Consider the following 23,951-nt stretch of genomic DNA (forward strand, 5'->3'; position numbering starts at 1 on the left):
CAGAGATGGTTAACGATGAACCATGTCCAGGATGGCCATTAACATCAAACTGTGATAAACACGTTCAAAAATAAATGAATTGGTGCTTGAAAATCGACGATTAACAGTCAGTGATCTTACCGTCATTGTTGGAATATCGGAAGGATCAGTGAAAATCATTTCAAAACATCATTTGGGTCTAAGAAAACTAAATACAGTCGTTCAATTTTTTTTTAATCAGCATCGAGTTAACGTCTTCCGACTATCACGATGTTATCAAGCGTATTCTTATTGGCGATTATCTAGGTGTGGTGTACCACGAATTCCTTCCGAAAATTTCCACAAGGAATACTATTTAAGCCTTATACGTAGTTTTCCCGAACATATTCGTGGTTTTTGCACCACGATAATGCATCATCGCATACTGTATTGACGACATGGACGACATAGAGTTTCAAGAATAAGCTAACAATTTTAAAATAATAAACAAAGTCCTACTATTTTTTGCTCATAGAGCAATTCCATTTTGTTCGCCGCGCAGTTTAAATGGAGTAGGCAGGCCAAAAGTACTCTTCAGGTTCAAAGAGCTTCTCTGAAAAACCCATACGAATCAGCCTCTGCAGAAATTTTTTAACTTCCTAACATCCAATTCCTATGCAATAAAAATGCTTAGCAATTTAATATTCCATTGAAAATTTAAGCAGGTATTTACCGATATTTAAATTTTAAACTCCGTTAGTCTGCTTTAGTGGATGCCGAATTAATTTTAAAGCATGCCACATTCAAAAACAATAATAAATCAATCCTGTGCCATGGCAGCCCTTTTTGGCGAATTTACCGTTCTTCAACGATTTTTTTATTGTTGTATTTTCATTCTCTGCATTTTATTTCACATTGAAATGCATTAAGTTACGTTTGAATTAACGTGGCTTTTATGTAAATAAACACACTCCATTTATTTTGCCACATTGGAAAAATTTAAATTTCAATTTAAATTACTCAACGCCTGCTCCAGCGCTTGGCGACGTTCAAGCGAGCAGATTTAACACATCCAACGCAATGCACAAACACACACACACATACGCATGCGTTAAAGTGCGCACACATGTGGAGTTTAAAGCAGCGGCCATGGAAAATGAGCCGCCAGAGAGCGGGGGACGAGGTGTGTGTGCGAGACATACGTGGCCACAAACGTACATACTAAGTAGCTGTGTATGTAGTGGTAGTGGTGTAAGTAATGTGGAATGAAGCGAAATCCATTGCAATGCGATGAATCCATTCAAAATGCCGGTAATATATGCGTACATGTGTGGTTGTGTGCTTGTGATATATGAACCGGCGAACATGTATGTGTGCGTGCCGCTCTGACGTTTGTGTGCGTTTCGGCTTGTAAATATATAGTTCGAGCCATTGAAATCTATCCTGGACATTTATCCATGCCGCGCGCTATAGTCCTTCGCAGTGCCACCTGCGTGCCAGCCACTTAGCAATGCGAGCGAAAGGGTGCACGTGGGCGCCGTGTATTTGCGTTGCGTTAATACGTTGGTGTGAGTGCAAATGAGCAAAAAGTCTGCGATAAACCGAAAATGAGATGCGAATTCAAATGCGCACACGATCAGACTGACGAACTGCATGGAGCTGGGCATTTTAACGAACCAACAAACACACATACATACAGTGGGGAGAAACTGCATCCACTCAGATATAGATACTAACATACGCCTGAATTTAACTTGCACAGTTGTAAGTAGAGGGTGACCAAATTGTCTACCCAGTCAACAAATTACTTGCGGCTGATCGAGAAATTTAATGTATAACAGCTGTCTTCGATTCGCCATTTCTCTGCTTGTTAGTAAAAAAAAATTACAAGTGAAAGCCTTTAGAAAAGTAGTGAGTTAAATTCGCCCTCTAATAGTTTAATATATATATATATATCGATATATATATATATATATATACAATAAAAGTTACAATAACCAACTTTCCTTAAGACAAATCCTATAAGAACCCCTACCGACAGTGTGAAAATGGATGGAATTGGATTATAACCCCGCCTATGCCCCAAATAACAGATTTGTTAAAAAATACTAAACGTCCATTTATCGGGTAACCAAATGTGTCAGAGACATTCAATTGTACACCCAAGCTGACAGAAGAGGGCTTTATAGGAGCCGATATGCAAATTAACCACCAACCCTTTCATTAGGATAAAACTTTGCCTAAATAGTGCGCTCAAAATAGGCCACCTCATGATCAAAATTTTTACAAATCGGACCGGAACTACTAAAGTGTCCAAATACCGATTATGTGAGTCAAAGTTCCAATTTCGAACTTTTTATCGAACTTCTTATCGAACATATCGGTCAATCTGTGAAATATACATTATTACTGAAATTCGGAGAGTGTGCTTCCTAATAATATTGCATTTGTGTTTCAGAAATAGGTTCAATCCGGTCAAAACTTCGAATTCGAATTCGAATTTTCGAATTAGTCAATTTTGGTGGCCATTAGCGCCTAAAAAGGGGACCCAGATGACGCCAAAATTTTAATTTATTTAAACAATTTTATTATGTTGGACGCTCTTTTTAAATGATCTGCACTCGTTCTTCTTTATCTTCAACATGGCTGCAGATCGTGCTGCCACACTCTTTTATTTATAATAAGATACATAATTTACAGATTTATGATGTTACCACAATATATAATTTACATATTTATAATGCTGCCACAGTTCGACCATCCTGACATGTAATCGTCCCGATTACGCTTTCATTAGGGAGACTATGGTTTAACCAAGGCTTCATGTTTGCTACTTCCCATATTCCTTCATATGGAATTTGGCTAAGTTGAAATCCCTCGACATCTCTAAGTATATACCTGTCATTAGGAAGTATTTTGCAAACTCTATAAGGACCTTTAAACTTGGGGGCAATCTTTTTACATGCACCTGGATTACTTATATAATTCTTTACCATAACATAATCTCCTTCCATATACTTTCTTTGTGTCCGATGTTTATCTTTCAGCAATTTATTATAATTTTGAGACTTTGAAATATTTTCTGCTGCCTTATCCCTAATATCTGCTAAGTTACGTTCATTATTATTCAAATCATTTTCTTCTAGTCTTTCTCTGAGAAAGTCAACGACAGTTCCCCTTTGTGAAACTCCAAAAAGTAGTTCGCTTGGAGTTGTGCCTATACTTCGATGCATCGTATTGTTTAAAGCATACTCTATGTCCGGTAAAGTTTTGTCTAAGCTGAAATTAAAGCCACCGCTGGTTAATTTTGCTATCATTGGAGCAAGACTACGATTAACGCGCTCCACCTGTCCATTGGCTTGTGGCGATCCTGTCGCAATTTTTACATGTTTTACGTTATTTGTTTTCAAAAAATTTTCAAAATCTTTTGATGTAAACGCACTGCATCGTTCAGATATCAATACCTTTGGACGACTGTAACTACTAAAATACAATTTTAAACAGCTCATGACCTCCCTGGTGCCTGCTGAACACACCGCATATAACTTAACAAATTTAGTGAACCCATCTATTACCAAAAATACATATTTTTTCTTAGAATGTTTAAATGACACTGGACCGAAGTGATCCACATGAACAGTTTCGAAAGGTACGTTTCCTTTGGGTATATTATGTAAGAGGCCCTCATGTTTCCCACTCTTCGAGGAAAAGGCAATACACTTTAGGCAATTTGAGATATATTGTTTAATTTTCTCCTTCATTTTGGGAAACCAATATGACTTTATTATAGCACTGAAAACTTTATCACTTCCCATATGACCCATTTCATCGTGATACTTTCTCAATAAATGTTCTTCCATCTCATTTGGTATATAAAATAGTATATTTTGTCCGTTTTTTCTATAAACTAAGCCATTCCGCATTTCAAAACACCATTTTCCTTGTTTTCCAATTCCCCCCGGATTTCAATAATTTTCCTATCTCGATTTTGGCAAATTGACAGATTTTGCTCAAACGTATTTTCTTCAAGAACTAAGATATTTGAAGTGCGACTAAGTGCGTCCACATGGAGCATTCTATTTCCATTACGGTGTTCGAGAACATATTGAAAATTTTGCAATTCGAGTGCCCACCTGGCTATTCTTGGATTTACTTCCTTCTTATTTAAAGTTAGCATGAGTGAATTGCAATCAGTGACTATCTTAAATTTCAATCCTTGAAGATATACCCGAAATCTCCGAAGTGCATAAATAATTGCAAGTGTTTCCAGCTCAAAGCTGTGGTATTTAGATTCGGGCTCGCTGGTACGTTTCGAAAAATAAAAGACTGGGTGAAATTTGTCGTCACTCTTTTTTTGTAATAATATTGCACCAAATCCCCGAGAGCTGGCATCGCAATGCAGCTCTGTATCATCTCTTGGGTCGTAAATCGCTAAGATAGGAGACCCAATTAATTTATTTTTAAGTTTCTCAAAACACTGTAACTCGTCTTCCCCAAATGTAAATTTAACATTCTTTTTTATTAGTTTGTACAGAGGCTGAGCTTCTCGCGAAAAATCTTTAACGAATCTTCTAAAGTATGAGCATAAGCCCAAAAAACTGTGTACAGCTTTTGTGTTACTGGGTATAGGAAAATTCACTATAGCTTCTACATTCTTTTCATCCGGTAGAATACCTTTACTCGAAATGTTATATCCTAAATAGCGTATTTCTGACTCCATAAATCGGCATTTATCTAACCTCAATTCCAATTTGTTTTGTACTAACTTATTAAAAACTTCCTGCAAAATGTCTAAATGTTCTTCTTCATTACTTGTAGCTATCATGATATCGTCTAAATAAATAGCAATTTTCTCTGCTCGAATCAGATCATCGAAAACATGGCTAACAAACCGCTGGAATGTTGAAGGTGCATTTTTCAGACCGAAAGGCATTTTCAAAAACTCGTACTGCCCCATCGGTGTTACAAAAGAAGTGTATTTAATCGAATCTTCAACCATATCTACGTGATAGAACGCACTCTTTAAATCCAATAACGAAAAAATGCATTTATTTGCTAGTCTATCTAACAGATCATCAATAAGAGGCAAGGGATAGTTATCTTTCAATGTTATCTTATTCAAACTACGAAAATCCACACATAACCTTATATCACCTGTTTTTTTCCTTACTAAAACAATGGGGGAAGAATATTCTGACTTACTCGGCCTAATTATCTTGGTTTGCATTAAGTCATCTAAAACAACCCTAACTTGTTGTTTTTCACTGTATGACAGTCTTCTTGGAGGACAATTAAAAGGTTTTTCTGTACTCAACAACAGTTTCATCTCACATCTAATTTTTGGCGTATCGGGGCGCTTACAGCACATATAATAATCTTGAAATATTTGCAGAAATTTTTGTTTTGCATAGACACTTACATTATCATTTTTTATATAAACATTAGGAGTTTTTGCTTCAGTTTTCAATACTTCATTATAATTCACAGAAAATTTAGTGTTATCAAATTCAATTTTCATTAATCTTTGACACTCTTCATCATATGTGTTATTTTCGACTTTGAAATTCGAATCTATTTCTTTACATTCTAATTTTAAATTAGATTTACTTAAAAAGTCTCTTCCTAAAATAATTGGATGAGTCATTGTTTCATTTGTTACAACTAACATCGTTAATTCAATTCTTTTATTTTTGAAAAAAATAAAACTGTTTACATTTCCGACAATAGATAATGGACTTTTGTTTATACCACTATATTTTAAAAATACATTGTTCTTTCTGTTTATTACTACATCTGGTACGAACTGTTGGCGAACAAAGCTAATGGGGCTTCCCGTATCAATTAATGATCCTAATAAAGTTTTATAAGTAAATTTAGAATTAATAAATACATAATTTAAAACCTTACATATTCATCGCCTTCCATCAATTCTGTGACATGTTGTACAGGGCGGCTCTTCCTTTGTGGACAATTTGCTGCTAAATGGCCAACTTCAGCGCATACATGACAAGCACCAAGCTCTCGTTTGGGTTTTCGGCATACACTTGCTAAATGGCCAACGGAGTTGCAATTGTAGCATCTCACGACTCTTGTTGTTTGTTGTCCATTATTCGACTGCTCATGTTGATTGTCTGCTGTCATTTTCTTTGATATATATCGTGGCAATTGAATATTTCTAAACGCTTCTAACAATTCATATTTGTCATGAAATCGTTGCATTTTAGCTTGCGAACGTAAAGTGTTATCCGGAATACCATCAATTAGATATTCTACAAGTTCATCTTCACCAATTAGAATTCTATTTGCCAGAATTAGTTTTTCTTGGAAATATTCTCGAAACGATTCGGTAGTCAACCACTGCCTGATTTCAAACTTTTTCTTTAGCATCAAATTGCTTGTTTTTTCTTCAAACAGCGAGCTCATTTCCTTTAAGAACTTGTCGATTGGCATTAAAATCAAGTCATCTTCGAGAATGTAACCACTTTAGCGCATTGCCTTTTAATTTATTTGCAATTAATGCTCTTAGGTTGTTATCATCAAGTTGGTAAACACTCTGGATATTTTTTAGTTGTGCTTGCCATAGCTTAAGGCATTCACCACTACCAGAAAATTCAGATATAAGTTCTTTAACATCTGCGAACTTTTGCTTATTGGAAATGTTTTTTGTTTGATTATCACTATTTCTCAACTGTTCTTTTTCTCTCATTAGAAGTTCATTTTCCATCTTCTTTAGTTCACACTCACGCTTCAAACAATTCTAATTCGATTTTTAAAAGTCGCCACTCGTTTGCATCACACTCTTTTTTGTTTCTTTTCAACACTCGTTCGATTACTTGCGTCATATTGTGGTACAATCCCATTGCTAAATTCACCACACTCCTCGGTGATGTTTATACTGCTCGCTCCTTCGTTGATTTCATCAGCTTGTTCTTTTTCCGCAATGATGGCTTGCGTACAGTCAACGTCAGCGTCAACGTCAACCATGGAGTTTCGAAAATTTCCACGAAGCTCCTCAGGAATTTTTTGTAGGCGAACAATTAGTTCGGCTTTACTACCTGTTGTTTTATGTTTGAGCGAACGCAACCATGATTTTAATTGTTCAACTGTGTATAAACTAAGCGAATCCTCGTTTGATGACATTTTGGGCGCAATACAACCACTTCTGATATTTTAAACAATTTTATTATGTTGGACGCTCTTTTTAAATGATCTGCACTCGTTCTTCTTTATCTTCAACATGGCCGCAGATCGTGCTGCCACACTCTTTTATTTATAATAAGATACATAATTTACAGATTTATGATGTTACCACAATATATAATTTACATATTTATAATGCTGCCACATTTATGTTGCCATCCTTGTACGCGCTAACCAATTGCAGTGTAAACGAGTCACCGTTAGGGGCCATTAGCAGCTAATCAGAGTGACCTAAGTAACGGCAAGAGCTTCGACTTCATATCGCATGTATCGGCTAATGTGCGAGGTGTTTTAATAAAATTGAGGGAGCGTGTGTAATTATACTCTCGCCACAAAGTTGCTAAGTTATAGTTTTGATCACATAACGGTTGTTTGTAAGTCCTAAAACTAAAAGAGTCAGATATAGGGTTATATATACCAAAGTGATCAGGGTGACGAGTAGAGTTGAAATCCGGATGTCTGTCTGTCCGTCCGTCCGTCTGTCCGTCCGTCCGTGCAAGCTGTAACTTGAGTAAAAATTGAGATATCATGATGAAACTTGGTACACGTATTTCATAGCTCCATAAGAAGGTTAGGTTCGAAGATGGGCAAAATCGGCCTACTGCCACGCCCACAAAATGGTGAAAACCTATAAAGTGTCATAACTAAGCCATAAATAAAGATATTAAAGTGAAATTTGGCACAAAAATTCGCATTAGAAAGGGGCATATTTGGACGTATTTCTTTTGGAAAAGTGGGCGTGGCCCCGCCTCCTAGTAAGTTTTTTGTACATATTTCAGAAACTTCTATAGCTACATATGTCAACCAAACTCTATAGAGTCGTTTCCTTAGGACATTTTCATATACAGTTCAAAAATGGAAGAAATCGGATAATAACCACGCCCACCTCCCATACAAAGGTTATGTTGAAATTCACTAAAAGTGCGTTAACCGACTAACAAAAAATGTCAGAAACACTAAATTTTACGGAAGAAATGGCAGAAAGAAGGTGCACCCAGTTTTTTTTTAAATTGAAAATGGGCGTGGCGTCGCCCACTTATGGACCAAAAACCATATCTCAGGAACTACTAATCTAATTAATTTTACAGAAAAATAAAAAAAATATGTAAATCACGGATAATGAATTCTCGATTATCACTTTATCATGCGAGAGTATAAAATGTTCGCTGACAGCCGAACTTAGCCCTTCCTTACTTGTTTTTCTTGTATTTTTAAAACTAAAGACTTGAAATCGAATATATGTAGTAATTTGTAGAAAACCAAAACCAAGGGTTACAGCATCGTTTGTTTGACGCCATAAAATTAGTTTCTCCACACAAAAAGAACCATAACACTATTGTCACACTCATGTGTCAAAAGACCTTTTAGCGCAGGGTTGCACCACAAGTGCTGTCCGTTTGTTTAATCATCTGGTATAGTTTATTCGATCGCTGGAAAGTAAGACTGGGCGAATTAAAGACAGCTGATACTAGGCCGCTCAATTACATTTAGTCTATGTAAGTTAAAGTACTTTAAAAATTGTAGTGCTGACAATACAATAACAACAATTGTAACAAAGCCAACGGTTATTTTTCACCGCCCTACCGACGGAATTCACATTTGAATGGTGCTTGTCTGCTCATGATAGGTATGAGAGTTCTTAATTGTCAAAATCCAAAGCTTATGATCTCAGAAAGTAAAATGTTTCAGCGTATATTACGTTTCGTATATTATATAAACCTGAAATCTCTTGGGAAAGAGGGTAGTAATGGAAAGTATTGCCAAAAGCAAGCAACTTCAGTTCGACTGAGTGACTGGTCACAAAGGCATCGAGGGCAATGAGATAGTGGCGATATTGCCAAGAATGGTGTTCGACTAATACCCGAAAAAGTAACCAACATTGAAAAATCCCTGCATTGTCTATACGACGATCTAGATAGAAGCTACCTGTTTGCAAAGTCATGTGTAAACAATTCATGCTAGCACTCGATTGAAGGGACTGTAGGAATATGATCGGAATACTAACTGGTCACTTTATGGCAGCCGCAAACGTCTGCAGAATGGGGCTGACAGATCGATAAGACTGAAGTTGAATGTTAAAAGTGAGGCGCCAGGAAGGCAATAGAGCACCTTTTGTGTACTAGTTCTGCATTGGAAAACGCTGTATGCATCTGGGGGCCCACGGTGTGAGACACTGGAAGGGGTATAGATAGTGAGGCCACAGAGTCTGTTGAAATTCGCGTCAAGCGCAGGCATCCTAAAGGACCTCGTAAATGAACTTTATTTGGGTAGCCTAGCACAAAATCTGGTCTATGCGTGGCTTATTGTCCTACCAAACTACTCTAACCTATTCTTAAATAAATTTTGCTACAATAAGAAGTAATAATCATATTTTCATAGATGATTATCCTAGTTAGAAAATAAGCTACTACTTAGATATTAAACTTATCAGTAAACAAGATAAAAAGAACTCTTATTTACGAAAAACTTATACAATATTATTATTCAAGGCCCATCTGAAACTATTTTTCTAAAAATAATATTTTCCCATTTTTTGACAATTGGAACCCACAAATCCCAAAAGAATCACACCGGTATGGTGGCCAAGAATTAATTAAACCAATTTTAGATAGTCTGCTTTGATTTCAACCGTATTTCAGTCAAGGCGTTCTGCATCGACCGGAATACATGATAGTCAGAAATGACAAAGTTTGGACTATGAGACGAGTGAGGTAAAATTTCCCTGCCGGTGTTTTCCATATTGTTCTTAACCAGTCTTGCAACATGGGGCCGAATGTATCTCTGAAAGAAAAATTTGCCACTTGTATGTGGTTTATTTGAGGTGTTCTGATTACGAATTTGAGTTCAAACATTTTCGATCACGCAAAAATTTTTGCTTTTGTTCTTGATTCCAGTAAATGTTGTAGCTCAGCATGGTCCTCTTACGAGAGCTGCTATATGTATTTCTGACCTAATAATGAAAATAAGAATATTTATCAACGAAAATGGTTTTTTTTTCGTTGGATTTGGCTCGTCTTGGTCAATTGGTGTTTTGTTTCGGGCTCATACGTATAGATCGATGATTCGTCCCATGTGACGATCTTATAAACGTCTTTTGAAGCACCGGATCGTATTTTTTCAGCATTTCTTTACACCAATCAAATTGTGCGGGATCCAACGAGAACAAACCTTTTTTACGGCCAGGTGTTCATGCAATATCGAATATATGCTGGTGGGAGAAATGCATAGGCATGCCTCTATCTGAAGGTATGTTACATGACGGTCTTGCATTATCAGTTCACGTACGGCATCGATGTTTTCTGGCACAACGGCTGTTTTTGGACGACCTTCACGGAATTCGTCTTTGAGCGAGCGTCGGCCACGATTGAATTCGTTGTACCAGTTTTTCACAGTGCTATAGGATGGTGCTTCATAGCCATACAAAGATTTTAGTTCATTGATGCACTCTTGTCGCGATAATCCACGTCGAAAGTTGTGTTGTTCACGAGTTAATTCCATTTTTTGGCCGAGATAATTTTTTGATTCCCTGTAAATAAAACAATTCACGATTAAAAGACAAAACGTTCTGAGTGATGTTATGCTAAAAAATGTCAAACTTTCCAATCGAAATGTCAGATTGCACCTGGCAACACTTAGTGTTGCCTAGTCCAGAAATATATATAGCAGCCTATGTACTAGGTCGTTTTTGCGATTAAGTGGAGTCTTTCGTTGTTTTCATGAAAGTAGGTAGCGTTCGTTTTTTCACTGTTCAATTCTCTTTCATCATCATATCCCAAACCATATTTCCAATGTGATGGGGGGTTGGAACCTGTAAGCCTACACCGCACAGGTCTTTTGCTGACAGAATCTCTGGATATTTAACATTATGCTTGCAAAAATATATATCCTGCAGCCAGGGCATTATAAGGGAGTCGGTTACACCCGAATTTAGCTCTTCCTTATTTCCTTCCTTATCAAAACGACGTTTTTTCTAAAGTGTTTGACAATAATCTTCATTGATTTTTGCTTCAAGCTTTTTATCTCAAAATTATTTCAGCAAACCAGAGAGATCTTCGTCTTCCAAGCCAAAATCACCACCCATCTAAAGAATGTTCACTATATAATTCCTCCAAAAACGGTTTTTTGGCTAAAGTAATTAAGAAGTTAGAATCCAATCAAATATATCTTGAGATAGAACAAATATTAATTGTAAAGTGAATATACCATAATTAAATTTTAGCTATTATGCAGAGCCCGACAAAGAATTGCATCTTGAGGTAGTAGCCTGGTTTATGTAGTTGCGATTTTCTGTGAGACTATTTTAAGAGAGCACTTCTATCGCCCGCACAACCTATGGTGATTTTCGCAAAAGCTTTCTTCTTCCATTTATTATTGTTGTTTTCTCCGCATTGGGCGTAACGCCAGCTGTACACCGTTGTTTTTGCAGCCTGTGACGCAATATTTGCATTTCATTCGTTTTGCATTTTCGCATGAGGCATTTTGATGAAGCGCTCAACAATAAAGCAGCTAGCAACCGAGCGCTGTAGACCGACCGAACGACCGATGAGTGGGTGGCAACTTTCATTGAAATAAATCACAGCCAACTAGAAATTCCAGCAATGCGTATATTGCACTCAACCCAACTAACAACAGATACATTATCTCCTCAAAGCCGTTTCAGTTTCCTCCTCAACACGCACAGCTCTACTCGCTTTTGCCTTTGCTTTGCTACGCCATTTTCTATATGACAGCGCAACCCCAGCGGAGACGAAACGCAACTCATCCATTCATATTTGGTAAAAACAAGCGCTGAGCGGTGAGGGCAGCTGGGAGGCACGGGCACTAGAGCGCTGCAGCTGGAACAGCCCCCACAGAGCCGTTCACAGAGTGACTAAATAAATGACTGAACGAACTCATCGTGTGAAATTACATACATACATACATATATGAAGTATTCGTTGTGGTTCTTATAACCGTCGAACGGAGTGTGTGTATGTGCTATTCTACTGACGATACATTTTTCCACCAGCACATCATTTTGAGTGATGTCAATTAGATTGATTTGATCAGCGAAAATGTGTGATTTATCAGCCAGCAGCATCGATTGAAGTCCAATCTATACACAAACTCCATCCCGCAAACGTGTCAGTATCTATCACAGTCAATGGAAAAGTAGGAAGACACGCTTGCTCAAAAACATACATATATACTTAGGAGTATGTAGCTCTGCGCACAGCTGCTTTGGTAAAATGGCACTCATTTGTGTGCGCTTTTCTGTTCGCTATAATTTGTGCAACTCCACCCACTTTCTCCTGCCACACGGCGTATGTACACCCGCATCACCCAGCCCATCTGCTGCCCCAAACTCATCATCAACATATAGTATGAATAAGTAATTCGCATTTGGTCGCAATTCACAGACTCCTCGTCAGCGCAGGGAATGTGAGCCGGGGGAGCGTTTTTAACGACAAAGTTTTGCGCAAAGTATCGGCTGTAGCTTTCTACATGGCTCATCTTCATCATCAATCAGTCATCGATACATGTCGGTCGCCGCCGCCGCTCCACCCACTTCTACGGCATACTTGTGCATCCCGAGCAGGCCAAGATAGACAGCCACGCAGGCAGCTTGGCAGAGAGCGCTGTGCCCCAAGCGTTGAAACTGAAATTCTTTTCATACACTTGTCTTCCATTCTTTGCTAGCTATCAACAAAACATTTCTTTTTATTTTTTGTACACACTTTTTCATTTTTTTTATACATTTTGTTTAATGCCCTTGAGATAAATACTTCACTTTCGCGTTGCTGTTGTTATCCGCTAGGAAAATCGCAAATCTCTTGCACTTGTCTGCCACTTGAACTGTTGCCTCATTGTTTTTGAATTGTATGCGGAACTGTGATATGCCAAATGATGTTTCCTTAGTGTAATTTTTATCTCGGTAATGCTGGCGGTAATGTACAGGCACGTGTTCTCGCGTATGCTATATCCTTTGCTCGAGACTAATGGCTGTGTTTGAGTTTGCAGCGCAGCAATTTGTCATAGACTTTAAATTTATTTTTTATCTTATTGTGGCAAATTTGTTGTTTTTGAAAAGAAAAGTGATTTCAGTTACATATATGCGATTTAAATATACCGTAAGTGGCATATCAAATAAAAATGAAAAATTATTTTGAGCAAGCGACCGCCTAAGCTGGAATGGCACAGCTCCAACTGTGCGGCGAATGGAGTCATTCGGGTCTTCGTCGATACTTTCATTCTCTCAGAGCATTTTCTGTGTGCACTCTGCCGTGTTTATGCAAATGTTCATTATCCACTACAGTAAACCGATCCATGGTTGCGCGAATTACCGACACTGCTGGGCGATTAAGTTGACCGAATATTGGTTGCAAACGTAGTCATTTTGGTTCGGAAAACGAAGAAAGCCTTTGATCGATGAAGGCAAACAGTTTTCCAAAATATGTCTGTTCATTATAAAATGGAAACCAAATTGAGTAGAAATCAAATAACAGCAGAAAAAAACACCAACTTCGAAAAATGTCTTGAACCATTGAAACCTACACCCTTAAAACCACCTGTTCTTTCAAGTTAATGGATTTATGTTGACTCTATATCATATGAATTTATTAATACACTGTTTAATTAAAAAGTATTTTTTCATTTTTAAATCCCGGTATTGGCTTTGACGTTTTTTCTTTTCGATAATATCCGCAGCGTGATTGTACATATGTAGGTGTCTCGGTACACAAGTTATTTTTCCAGTTTGGTCTTGTTAGAATGATTCGATTTAAGCTAAAACTGTGTATGCTCGCTAATTTTCTGCCATTGTGATTCTATAATGCTTCTTTCATAGAACCCTCGTCCCTATTGTCAAGAAATTGAAGGAGTCGATTTTCGTTTTAAATTAATTTTTCATCAGCAAACTAATTCGCTACAGACCGAAGCATATAGATAGTCATTACTTCATGCCAGGTCAAAGCTAACTAAAAGGTGGATGCATAAGATCCTCCTCACCAGCCTTCGAAGAGCCACAAACGCAAATGTGTTTGATTGGAACATTGATTACTGTAAACTATGACGTATTTTCTCTTTGTTTAGAGGCAGTTCAGTTGATTTTTGAAATATCGTTAAATAACGCAGTTAATATATTTACTATCCATTTTCTGAGTTATTTATTGACATTAAGTAGAAGACTTCTGGTCTAATCAAAAGATAAAAAAGTTTAAATTTTCAAATGTTAACTGCTGATCAAGTGGGCTCTAAAAAAATGTCACGTGACGTGACCCACGATTTCAACCTTACTAGTAATACGAAACCAAAAAAAGATATTATTCTAGAATAATGTCGCACTCTCTGGTTCCAAGGAAAAATTGGGAAAGAATCGAAATAGGGAGTACCTGAAAAAGGCGCATTTTTTGTTAAGAATTTTTCAAATACAGTAAAAATTTAAATTTGGAAATATGGATAGTTTTGGACATAGACAAGCCTATAAAGAAGATTCTCTAAAAAGTCTATGTACATCAGTCCAGTAGAACCCGAGAAAACGTGGGTATCATTTTGAAAAAAAGCAGTTCCGCCCGAACTAGTTTGGATACCGGGTCTGCAAAATAAAAAGCATCCTACAGTGTTCTCAAAGTCACACTTTGAATAAAAAAGATTTATTTTCTATACTGTATCAGTCGCTAAGGTTAGACCTGTTTTTACGAGCTTGGCGATTTTCATTTGTTAATCGCTCACACTTCGCTGCATGTTCGTGGATTCGTGCCCAAAACCATATTGTACCGACCAATCTCTATATTCGTTAGGCATGGAACCGTTTGATTTTCCTGTTTCCAAAAATAAAGAGAAACTTAAAGGGCCGTCGCTTTGCAAGACAGATGAAAATTGCTGAAAGAGCTAAAGGCTATGCCGAAAATCGAGCTTGAGAAGTGTTTCGACGACTACTTTGAGCAACAATTTGTTAGACTTTGTTCATAATTTTGAAATTCCTAACTTATCCTTCGAAATTTATGTCGTCTCCTTCAAAGTAATACCCCTTGGCCCGAATATCCTTTGGCAAAGTTTTTTCAAATCCTCGAAACTGTTTTCAAAGTAAATTTTCGGAATAGCCTTTAATGCGTTTGGCGATTCTCTTTTTATCTCCTCAATTGACCAAAAACGGTTTCCCCTGAGCAGTTGTTTTGAGTTTTCTGAATAGTCAGAAGTTACACGGAGCTAAATCAGGCGAACTCGGTAGTTGCGACACGATATTGGTCGAAAATTCGTCGTCAACCCATTTTCGTCCCTCTTTGATTAATTTGTACTACTCAAAAACAGTTTCTCGCGGCAAACAATTATCACCAAAGAACTTTTTCAACATTTTGAACGTTTTCTATGCTTCGTAACATTTCTGGAACGCTTCGACTGGGATGTCCGCGAGTACCCTCGTCACAGCCGCCTGGATGTCCGTAATCGACTCAAAATGGGTTCCTTTGACCACCGATTTTGTTTTAGGAAACAAAAAAAGTCACAGGGTGACATGTCGGGCGAATAAGGCGGCTGTTGCAACACGGCGATCCCTTTAGAGGCCAAATACTGGGACACGCTAAGGGCGGTGTGGCACGGCGCGTTGTCGTGATGAAGGATCCAGTTACGAGCGATGTCTGGGCGCACCCTATTGACTCGTTTTCGCAATCTTTCTAGTACTTGGCAATAGTAGACTTGATTCACAGTTTTTCCCGGTGGAACGAATTCTTTGTGGACGATTCCACGGCTATCAAAAAAGGCAATAATCATCGTTTTCACCTTCGACTTGCTCATGCGAGCTTTTTTCGAGTTTTTTTGTGAGCTTTGGCGTTTGATTTCCGGGTCGTATTGGAAAAACCAGCTCTCATCGCCTGTAATAACTCGATCAAGCAGCGTGGGATCATTTTCCACTTATTCCAAACAGTCTTCTGCGACGGTCATTCGATGCTGCTTCGATTTCGTTTTACCATTTTTGTGACGAGCACTACAAACACACGTCTACTCAACTTGACGCAGCAGGTGAACTAAACAAGCTAGAGCGATGGTACATATATCAATGGAGAGGGGAGTGATGCCGGAAAAAGAGAAAGGGTCACAGGTTTACCACAAGCGCGGCAATAAAATCAGTCTCATTACTTAATTGTCAAACCTCGTATTATACAACTCATATTGACAACCGTCTTCGTTTGTAATCTTTAATCTAATTATCCACATCGGCATCACACTTTTCACTGCTACTATGTCCAATAAAAATACTACAAACCTGCTTTAATTTTAAATCTTCAGATAAAAAAATTCCAAAACCAAACTATTAAAATTCGTCCACAGTTATTTAACATAGAAGAACCTACTTATTTAACTTATGTATGTACACATTTTTATAAAAATAAATATTATTTAGGACAGTGAAATTGTCTAGTAACGATCCATGAGCCAAGCCAATTAATCTGCCAGCGTTCATTTGTTCCTAAATCTAATATATGCATTAGACCTACAAGCCATATAAAACACCGCAATTTGTCAACCGCGTGTCCAAGTAACCAAAATCACATATGGACTTTTGCTACGAGCATGTGTATATGTGTGTATACATATATACATACTATATATTTGGCTGTAGAAAATGCCTTAACAGCGTAGCAGCTGTGTGCTGAGCGGATTTAATTTTTCACACAATAATTTCGCGCGTACAAATGGTGGCCAATACAAGAGCCGAAATCAATTCGCTTACAAAGCAAATGGTAAATGGTTAAAGGCGAACGAATGGTAAAATAGCAAATGGTTGAAACCGCAGGGCCTATTAGCCACATGCGCGTCTGCGTGACATTTCGATATCAATCAAAGTTTCGCGTTCGCTTTTATTGTTATTGTTGTTGTTGTTGCTGTTGAGGCTTTTGCCATCATAGCACGTGAGCTATGAGTGTGCGTGCGAGTATCCAATTCCACATTTGCCAGCGACCACAGCAAAACCGGTTGCGCGCTGAGCGTTGGGCGCGTAAAAAAGACATTTTGACAAATTTAAGTAGCGCCATCTAGACGCAAATTTAATAGGTTTTCTGCGGCCTGTCACAATAATTCATCAGTCAGCCGAGCGCTACATATGTATGTATGTGAAGAACGTGAGCGCGTTTTATTTGCGCCCGCTCACGCCACTCAAGCGGCACGCCGCTCGGGTGTTGTTGCAAAGTAGGAAATAATGACACTCTTTCGATTAGTTTGCATGTGCGTGCGTGTGTATGTGCATATATTAACTTTAGTATGTATGTATGTGTAAGTTTCTGGAAATCATGAAGGTGTTGGAGAGCGAAAATCTGCGCCACGCATACCAAGGTCACACACATACTTTTGTATATGTACATGTACAATCCGCATATGTGAGACTCCGGCGTGTGGCCAACGTACCCTGCCCACCGAATAATTTTGTAAATGATTTTATTTTATTTCATTTCATTCACATTTCGAATGAATTATTTGCTTTGGTGTGCCAACCGTCTCCCCCCACCCATCCTGCCACATGCGCTAAGGGCGTTATGCCGCACACATGTATGCATACGCATGCAATAAAGTGCCTTGCGAAAGGGATCATGCGTAGCGCTGATTCGGCCAAAGTGCGGCGGGGCAGCGGTGAGGCATGAATGACGTGCGCGCATAAATTTTGTTGGTTGGCAAAACTTTTTGCCGCGTGAAAACCGAAAATAGTCAACAAAATAAAAACGGCAGCAACAACAAACAACATGTGGAAATTTCACAAACTGAATGCGCTGAAATGCGCCTCACACGCTGCGTCGCCCGTGTGGCATAAACAGTACGTACCGCTGTGGCACGTCAAGGCAATGTTCGGCATGCCGTTGACTAGGTTGGCATGGCCTGAAGTGCCCTGAATTGGCTGCGCACTGATTTGATTTATTTTATTTGCTTTGTATTACACCCTCAAGTGCTTCCCCAATGAGACGTGTTAATATTCGGGGCGTTCGATGAAAAATTACCCGAATGACTCTTTTATTTGCGAAAATTAAGTGGTAAATATTATGCGTTACCCTCTACTTTATTTACTCACTTACTGCATACAAGCGTGATACTCGGATTATTTCATTGAGTTACATAAGTAAATTAGTGCAAATATTGTGGAAGGACAATTTAAAGTCCAATAGGATACGATTATCTCAATGCGTGCGTACATATATAAATTAATCGGAGGAAATGTGATAATAATTTGTATGTCTATGCCTTAGACGAGCAGCATGTACGATTCATATTGCCCGCTAAAGATACACCTCTTTCGGATCACGCCCAGTTTGTGATTATCTAACTTTACTGGACTTGCGTAGCAGTACGCCTACGTACTAAACCCTTAACTCCGGCTGTGTTAGCTTGTATTTGGCCCTGCGGGACCGCCATTAGGTATTACTTCGCAGGACCAAGCTGGGCAAAAATGCCTCTTCAGAAACTCCTTTCGTAGTTATTCAGCTGCTCTCAAGCTTCTTCGCTGTCGTTCTCTTATCCTGAGTTCATGGATCGCTATTGCGGCCCACTCTTTAATTTTTGCCCATACCAACTTTGATTGCAGCATGTGGCTTATAATGATGTCAGGCGTCATCCTTTGGTTTGTTATTCCATCGATGGTAGTTCTCTCCATTACGTATCTCGAACAGAATAAAAAGATATGCTCGGTGTTTTCGTTGGCACTGCTGCAGAATGAACATTTTGTGTCATCGTCGTGGCCGAATCTGTACAGATATTTCCTGAAACAGCCATGGCCTGTCGAGAATTGCGTCAGATAAAAGTCTGTCTCCCCATGCTGTCTCTCAATCCAAGCTGATACGTTTTTAATGAGCCTGTGCGTCCATCTTCCTTTTTCTGCCGCGTTCCAATGTCTTTGCCACTCTTCGGGGCTAACCTGTCTCCCCTTTTTTCGCTCTTCAGCTGTTAAACGCCTATTCATAGCTTTAGAGTTTAGGTATGCTCTACATAGCTCTGAGGCCAAGACATAAGACCAGTATGATACTGGCCGCTTCATGTGAGACCGTTCTGAATGCACAGGCCACTCTGATGGCACATAGCCTGGTCACTGCTTTTGCCTTATTGGCATTTGTTTTTTGACGCAGTGCTTTTTCCCATAGAGGGGCCGCATTCAGCAGTGTTGACTGACTTACTTTAGCTAGTAGTGTTATCGATAGAGTGTGTACCCCCATTTGTGTTTCTTTTGTAGATCTAAGTCATTGCTTAATATATTACATGGAATTAATAATTTTATATAGTTTACGTAACACTAATTATTTACTCATTCGATTACATTAATCGAGTCGCCTTCAAATGGCTCCCATGCGATATTATTCACTTACTACTGTGGGCAAAAAATAGTAAGACTTTTTAATTTAAGTTTGTATCACTGCTGATTTTTACGATGAGTTAAATTATTCAACAAAGAAGTTCCATTAAATTTCGTGTGCGGAATTAAATTTCCGGTGCCAAAGCGTTCACAATGTTGGAGAAGGCCTTCGGTGATAATTGTTTGCTGGAAGAATCAGTTTAAACTATTTTGAAAAATCTTATAAAAATTCACCTTCCCTTAACCACCGTATCCACCTGATTTAGCACCGTGTGGCTCCTGGATATTCACCACACTCAAACGACCACTACGGGGAAACCATTTTGAGTCAATTGAAGCCATTAATTAGAAAGAAGAAACGTGTATTGGCAAGTGTATTCGAAGAATACGTAAAGAAATTTAAAATTATGAATAAAGTCTTACTTTTTTTGCACATAGTAATAATACAAACGATTTTCGGTCAGAAGTATGGAATGGGCTTTAAGAAAGTTTTAGAAATTTCAACGGAATTCTCTGGTAGCGCTTTTGAGTAATTAACCAGTGGTTAAACCAACAGTTGGCTTGCAGAGTATTGATTAGATCCCATTTGTTTAGCTTGCCATATTATTTTGAAACTAAGCTTACGCCGGATGTAGCTGTGAAAATAGATGTTACTAACCAGAGATCGTTTCATATTTTAAAAAAAACTATATAAAATCACTCTTCAATTACTATTGCATTCAATGCAACCGTATTATTCAGACACAATGCACCTGGCACCCTTCGTAAGCTATCACACGACGTGAGATATTTTTAGAAAAAACTAAATGAAACTGGATCCTCATAAATATCTAGGGCTTATCCTGGATCCTGGATAGGCAGCTTTCATGGAAGCCGAATCTAGAAGAGCGAGCAAAATAGGCATTGATTGCCCCATACTGCTGTGGAGGAGCTATTGGCAAGAGGTGGGGTCTCTCCGAAAGTGGTCCTCTGGCTCTATGACACCATAGTCAAGCCCATTCTGTTCTATGGAATCTTTATATGGTGAAGGGCTTTAGAAAAGTCCACACTTGCAGAGAAATTCGAGAGTGTTCAACGGGCGGCGCTCATCAGCATGTGTGCTGCACCAAGGTCACTCCAACCGTGGCACTTAACGCCATCTTGCACATTGTGACGTAGACGAAAGGTGAAAGTTGCTATCGGACTGAGAGAATCTGGGTTCTTAAAAGAATGCGTATTTGATCACTAGGATATGCCCACACACTTTGACTGCATACCAGATCATCTAGAACGTGGAGTCGACAAACCGAACTCTGGCGGCTCGTTCTCTGCCCATATACCGACAAGAGAGCTATGGATGAGAAGAAGCTATTTGAGGAGAGATTCAGTGACCTTCTTTACGCATAGGACAAAGTTTGGGGGAAAGATTGTTGGAGGGGTTTACTGTGGGGAGCTCCAGTTTCAGACTTTCTCACTACTTCAGTGCCTTCCAAGCTAAGGTTGTAGCCATCATGATAGCAGTAGATTTGTTGCTCCTGAGTGCGGCCTCCTTAGAGAAGTGACCATTCACGCAGATAGCAGGGCTGCGATACTAGCCTTTAACTCATTTACAGTGCGGGAAGCGTTGGTCGAGGTGTGCCTAACCTCGCCATCAATAGCATTGAGTGTCTTTGTGATAAGACTGGTATGGCACAGCGGAATCGCAGGTAATTGTAAAGCTGATGAGCTAGCAAGGAAAGGAACCCTAGAACCACTATCAGTAGAATGGGAACGGGTGCTCCCGTATCGCCTTGTGGTCTACTACTAAATAGCTGGGCTTCGCGGAAACTTGGCCAGCGCTGGGACACCATTGGTACTTTCACATTCGCAAAAGCCTTTTGGCTCAAATGACTGCATATACTAGTCCACGTGCGATCATCGATCAGCCATCTAACGTAACCTATCCTGTAGCTACTAGAATTATCGCTATAGATTACAAAAAGGTCCTTCGTTATCGACCTCCTTGACTTCTTTTCCTTTAATTAGTTAGATTACGAATGGAAAGTTATGTTTATTATTATAATTCAGATGAACAAATAGATTTTTCTTTTTTTAGTCTTAAGGCTGAAATCCCAGTTATATAAGGACCTAAGTTTTATATATGGAAAAAATTTTGCACTTTTTACAAGCTCATACGTTACACAGCTTACATTGACACCACATTACAATTCCATCTGCCACATTTCTCTCTCACTTAACTCCTACACGCGAAAAAGTGCAATCCATAAGCGGCATCCTGCTGCTGGCGCAATGCCCAAATATAAATAAAGTGTCATGGCGACGAGAACGAAAGAATACATCAAAACAACAAACACCTGCTGAGCGGCGGCGACCGCCCGCCGTCGCCTTCACGGCTGTCTGGAGACGTGGTGGCTAATGTTGCAAAAACTGCGTTACCAATACACCAAATCCAGTGCAATTGCGACGGAATGGAGAGCAGCAAGTGGCGGACACATACATAAGTAAGCGAGAAATGATGTTGGCTAATAAAGTCATGAATTATTTGCGGCGCTGTAGCAGGGCCTAAAGCTGTGCTGCCCACAGAAATGGGACTCAGTCAACTAGACCCAGTGAGTGTGGCGCAAACCGAGAACACTTCACATTAGGTTGCATAAATAAGCAAATGCGTTGTGGAGCGACAGTATTAATGGGACATCCAGCGGGGGGGAGAGCGCACCTTCCTTTGCGATTGCGCAATCACTCGTGGCAAGTTGCGCTGGGGCACGCTGGCGTCTTTGAATTATGTTGGCGCTATTTTTGTGCACATTAACCCATTAACGCTTGGCAGATGCGTTTTTGTTATTGCTACTCGCACTAAGGGGGGGGCTGCACATATTTTGCGTCACTTAAGCATTGCAATGCGCCATGCAATTGAACCAATAAACAAGTCAAAGCATTTAATTTTCTCAACATTTCCACTTCACCTTCGTCTTTACACTATTTATGTTTCTTATTTATATGGTATTTTATTTCGTTTCGTTGCAGTTATGGCGCCAGTTATGATTTAGCGTCGCGGCGTAAGAATGCCACGCGTGAATCCACAGCCACGCTGAAGGCCTGGCTCAGTGAGCACAAGAAGAATCCATATCCGACCAAAGGCGAGAAGATCATGTTGGCCATTATCACCAAAATGACATTGACACAGGTGTCCACGTGGTTTGCGAATGCGCGCCGACGCCTCAAAAAGGACAACAAAATGACTTGGGAGCCAAAGAATCGCACCGAAGACGAAGATGAGGACGCGTTGGCCTCGGACGAGGAGAAACCACGCCACAGTGAGGAGATGAGCATGAATAGTGTTGGTGTTGGTGGTGTTGGCTGTGCGGAGCGCAGGCGGCCACTCGGCATGGAGTACCCTGGCGGCGCCATAAACGTTACAATTGGCAACAACACAACAGTTGCGGCAAATGCAGCGACGACGACGGCAGCAGGTGCCGTAGATGGCGGCGTGAGTGGCGTGGGTGCAACAATTGCGGCTGCGACGTCGACGGTGTCGGCGACCAGTAACCAACATTCCCACATAGGCAGCAAGAGTGTGGGCGCCGTCGGTGCAATACAACCTGCAAAAGGTAAGCTCCCTCCAGTCAAGTCGACTGCAAGACATACCTCAGAATGGCCATGCAAAGGCGCATCACGAAGCCTCTGTGGTTTGGGCAGTGGTCCTGTGCACTGCCGCGGCGCGTCAGCATTGTTTGACTGGCACTGGCGTGTGGGTGGCATAATTGAATGCCTGCACGAGCTCGCCTCTTGCGCGTACCAAGATGCGCATGCTGTGTGTGTGTGTTTGTACTTTTTGTGCTCTTAAATACTTCACTTGTTCATCACAAACGCAATTCAATGGCGCAATTGTTCTGTTCTTTGCTTTATTGGCGACTCTATTGTCTTGTACGTAGCTTCGTTCGCTGCAATTGCTGCTTCTGCGCCGTTGTTGTGACTACTGATTTTCTCATTCCTTTTATTGCAGTTACTTTGGCGGCTGCTAACTGTCAGCAACTAACTGATTTCTGGTTTTTGGATTGTGCGCTTTGTACGCGAGGCGCCACATACTATTGTTACACACCTTCGCGTTCGAAATTCACCAGCATTTTCGCTGTGAAACAGCATTTGTTGTTTAATTCAAGGGTTTCATTGAAATTAAAAATTGTTATCGTTATTTATGAAGTGTGGTTATATAAAATGACTTAACAAGCGTGTACAAAATTATTATAAAAGATAACAAAGTGTACAGGGTGTTCCAAATGTTGTCTTTAATTTGGAGAAATTGTTAAAAAAAAAGCAGTAACTGAGGCTTCATGGTAGCTATATTTCCCTTTACAGGTACATTTCATATATCCACTATGTTTATAAATACAACGAAAACCTAACTCATAATCCAAGTTTCGAAGATATTTTGTCGAATAAAAAAATTTCCCTTAAAAAGACTTGCTTTTGACCGATCAGTTTGTATGGCAGCTATATTCTGTAGAAG

General features: G+C 39.4%; 1 protein-coding gene across 3 annotated transcripts in view; it reads left to right on the forward strand.

Annotated features, from left to right (window-relative positions):
• Positions 1–23,951, forward strand: part of LOC105233947 (homeobox protein araucan) — a 141,074-nt gene that overhangs the window by 75,494 nt on the left and 41,629 nt on the right. For all 3 annotated transcript variants that reach the window (XM_049459413.1, XM_049459415.1, XM_049459414.1), the window contains exon 4: positions 22,469–23,052. In XM_049459413.1, the coding sequence (XP_049315370.1) occupies positions 22,469–23,052 (584 nt within the window). The remainder of the gene's footprint in view (positions 1–22,468; positions 23,053–23,951) is intronic.

This window comes from Bactrocera dorsalis, chromosome 5 (assembly GCF_023373825.1).
Source record: "Bactrocera dorsalis isolate Fly_Bdor chromosome 5, ASM2337382v1, whole genome shotgun sequence".
In the NCBI taxonomy this organism is placed as follows: Eukaryota; Metazoa; Arthropoda; class Insecta; order Diptera; family Tephritidae; genus Bactrocera; species Bactrocera dorsalis.